A 3,593-nucleotide genomic window follows, 5' to 3' on the forward strand; every position below is an offset into this window, starting at 1 on the left:
GGGAGCGGCAGCGGCAGAGGCGGAGGCTCCAGCGCGTCTCTCTCCTCCCCCTGAGCCTGAGCCAGGGGAGGCCAGGCGGCCCGGTGGCTGGAGGGGGTCCGCTGCTCGAGAATGGGAATTCTCTTTACCAGGATATGGAGACTGTTCAATCACCAGGGTGAGGGGCTTGGGCCGCAGCGTACGGGTAGGGGAGAGGGCCAGTTCTGGCAGGGTGGTGGGGGGTCTTGGAGAGTTCCGGAGTGTGGGCGGCGTGGTCCTGCGCGGTGCGGGCGCTGCGGGAGGGCCACCTGGGTGAGGGCCTGAGACGGTTCGCCTGCCTCCCGGGCTTGGGGAGGGTGCCCTTTGTCCTGGGGCACCGTGAGGGGCTTGGGCCGCAGCGTACGGGTAGGGGAGAGGGCCAGTTCTGGCAGGGTGGTGGGGGGTCTTGGAGAGTTCCGGAGTGTGGGCGGCGTGGTCCTGCGCGGTGCGGGCGCTGCGGGAGGGCCACCTGGGTGAGGGCCTGAGACGGTTCGCCTGCCTCCCGGGCTTGGGGAGGGTGCCCTTTGTCCTGGGGCACCTTCCTGAGAAATGCATTCTGCAGTACACCCATTGCTCCGATTACGGATCGGGAATAGAAAAGCTTTCTCGTCCCGTGTCCGACGGCCCTGAAGGCACGGCCTGGCCTGTCTCTCAGCCTTCTAGGACCAGCAGTTAGGTTTGGAGCAGTGCTGGGGTCTTCTGGCAGTGGAGGTTGTAGATTAGGGCCCTCGCCGCCCCACTGAGCGACCGGGAGCGGCAGAATGCGGAAAACGTGAGGAAGCGCTCCGGGCTTGACCCGCACACCTCCGGTTTAGAAGCGTCCCCGCCGCCCCAGCCCCTCTTGGCGCGGATCCGGGTGAGAAATGGGGGGCCGTTCTACTTCCTGAGCAGGGCTGGACTTCTCTTCATTTTCCTTATTTGCACCCGTGTTTAAGGTTAGGTTTAAGGAGGTCATTTTGCTACTTGTGAGGGTTGTTTAATTAGAATTGTGATTTGGATTTTTTTAGGGAGGAGTGTCTGCATTAGAATCCTAAGTGTTTTAACGATTGCTCTTTAATCGTGCCACTTCGAACCTTTGTTAGCCGCAGGTGATTAGTAAATTACTAAGCATGGTGTTCATTATCTTATAGGGGTGCTGAGGTTCATTTAAACGGAGACATCGCCTTGAAATGTGTATCAGGTTTATTAAAATTTGGTACAAAATGAGTGTGTAATACTGAATAAAGAGGGTACAGGTTTAATAGAAAGATCCCATAGTTACTAAGATAGCATGATTTAAAAAAAAAAAAAGGATCAGACGACTCATCATTCCTGCCGTCAAAAACTTTGCATTTTTTCTCTTGTGTGAGCTAGTTGGTGGTGTCTGGAGTTCCAGTAGAGACTCAAGGCTGGTGCTGTTCAGTGTGTGCCCCACTATCTCCACCTCCACCTTTATGAGTGAGCCACTCTTAAAACTAGGAAATGGGAAAGGAGCAGAACTGGAACTTACGATCCCTGGTGTAGCTTTTAAAAAAATAATGTTGCTAGTATAAACCACATGGCACTAAGTGGAAGAGCACTCTTTTAAGTTATTTTCTGGTGTGAGGATTTTTTACGAAGTGGAGAAAACGAGTTCTAAACATCCCTGGCATTCACTGACTGGCCGCACAAGAAGTGGAAAGCAGTCACACAACCTCTGCGTCTAGGTATTGTCACCAAGAACACCAGCTGTCTGTGGAGCCTACACATTTTGAAATCATAACCTCTAGGTTTCGAGTATTGAAACTTACATTGCTTGGGACCAGCAGTTGGTGTAATGGCTATGTTGCTGGACTCACATGTAGTCGGCCGTGGTTGGAGTCCTGGACCCGGTGGCTTAAACTCACGCCAGGCACGTGTGCGTGCGTGCCCAAGATCCCGAGAGGAGAAGGGGTTGCGGCCTGACCATCCCCCCTGGGGCGTGATTTCTCGCTTTCTGTCTCTCTGTCTCTCTCTGTCTATCTGGTGAGTGCAGGCATCCTATAGCAAAAACCTCTCAAAAAACAAAACAAAACAGAACAAAAACCAAAAGCTTACATTGCTGTAGGACCACTGCTGCTTATAGTAAAGATCTATTCTAGTTTTGACATCTGTAATTTTGTATTTCTCACAAAGCTAATGTTTCAACTCTGCCATGAGGAGTAGACAGACTATTAAGCGGGCTTTAGTACTGCCTGCAAAATAGATATCTCCACATTCTGTCTTGAGCCAATGATAAAATTATTTGTTTCTGTAACTTAAGAATGAGTTAGAGCTTTGCTAATGACTACTTGCCAGTAATGAATATTATAAGGATGTGTGCATTGGTAGCACTGCAAATTGCTAATGGACGTGCTCTTATAACCTGTAGTTTGTGGTCATTTTTGACAGGACATTTACTTCAGTTTTGGGAAATTGATAGAGTAATCACTGAAGCCAAGTTTTTAGAAAGTTAGATGTCAGTATTATGAAAACTGAGGAAACTATTTCTCTTTGGCTGAATGATGTGGATGTCTTAAGTAGGGTCACTTTTCAAAATATTCGCCCCTTAAATCTAAATACCAAATCCTTGTTGGGTTTTTGTTTCTGTGAAATTGGACGTATATAAGTTAGATATATTTTGAGTACATAATTGACTTTTAGAAGATCCAGAACACAATCCTGTATTCTTTTCACAGAAACTTGGAAAGTGGTTTTTGAGAATGAATGAATTTGCCACGCTGGCACTTAAACTGTGCCATATCTTTTCTCTGAAACCACTTAAAAAAGATTTTCAGTTAAAGTTTAGGTAGAGTGAAAGCTAATTTCATACTGTTCAAACTAGGAAAACCAGAGGTTAGCATTTAAGTGAAACTTAGATATACAGGATACAAATTCTATCCCAGGTCCTGTCATTTATGTTGCTTCTTTTTTCCTTAATGTTTCAAGTGTCCTTTGAAATAGTTATTTATTTCCCTTGAAAAGAGGAACCTGAGGCTCAAGTGGAAAGCTTTTCTCCAGGCCATGCAACTGGCGTGCGTACATGTGCCAGAGTCAGGCAAGTCAAAACACTGGAGGAATGTGTTGCGATTATTGGTTGTCTTAAAGAGAGATTAACATCATTTTTCTTTTGATTTTTTTTTCTCCTCAAAATGTTTGTTTCTCACTTGCTTCACTCTAAGTTTTTATAACCTTAGGACTTTGAAGAGTTGCCTTTAGTGAATTTTGATATATTGGGTTGTCAGAAAAGTCATGGCGTATTTTTGCATAGAAAAACACAAAATACAGAAAACAGCAGGTGGTGTAGTGGTTAAGGCACTGGACTCCCATATGGCTAACCACAGTTCAAATCCTGGACCTGGTGGCTTGCTTTCTCAGCTTCTTTTTCTTTCTTTTTCTCTTGGATTGAATTTAAAAAATATAATAATAATAATAAATAAAATTAAATAATTCTTTAAAAAAAATCTTTAAAAAGGAAAACACAAAATACGTCTTGGCTTTCCCGATGACCCAATAGAAGGGCTTCTGACTTTTCTTTTTTTTGGAGAGGTTTTTTTTGCTATAGGGCTCGTGGGCTCGCCAGACAGAGTCAGACAGCG

At 45.8% G+C, this 3,593-nt stretch overlaps 1 protein-coding gene across 2 annotated transcripts in view; it reads left to right on the forward strand.

Moving 5' to 3' along the window:
* The first annotated feature begins 6 nt into the window (after positions 1-6).
* Positions 7-3,593, forward strand: part of ARL5A (ARF like GTPase 5A) — a 29,186-nt gene continuing 25,599 nt past the window's right edge. For both annotated transcript variants that reach the window (XM_006157629.2, XM_006157630.2), the window contains exon 1: positions 7-157. In XM_006157629.2, the coding sequence (XP_006157691.1) occupies positions 112-157 (46 nt within the window). In that variant the 5' untranslated portion in view covers positions 7-111. The remainder of the gene's footprint in view (positions 158-3,593) is intronic.

This window comes from Tupaia chinensis, unplaced genomic scaffold (assembly GCF_000334495.1).
Source record: "Tupaia chinensis unplaced genomic scaffold, TupChi_1.0 Scaffold000549_1, whole genome shotgun sequence".
In the NCBI taxonomy this organism is placed as follows: Eukaryota; Metazoa; Chordata; class Mammalia; order Scandentia; family Tupaiidae; genus Tupaia; species Tupaia belangeri.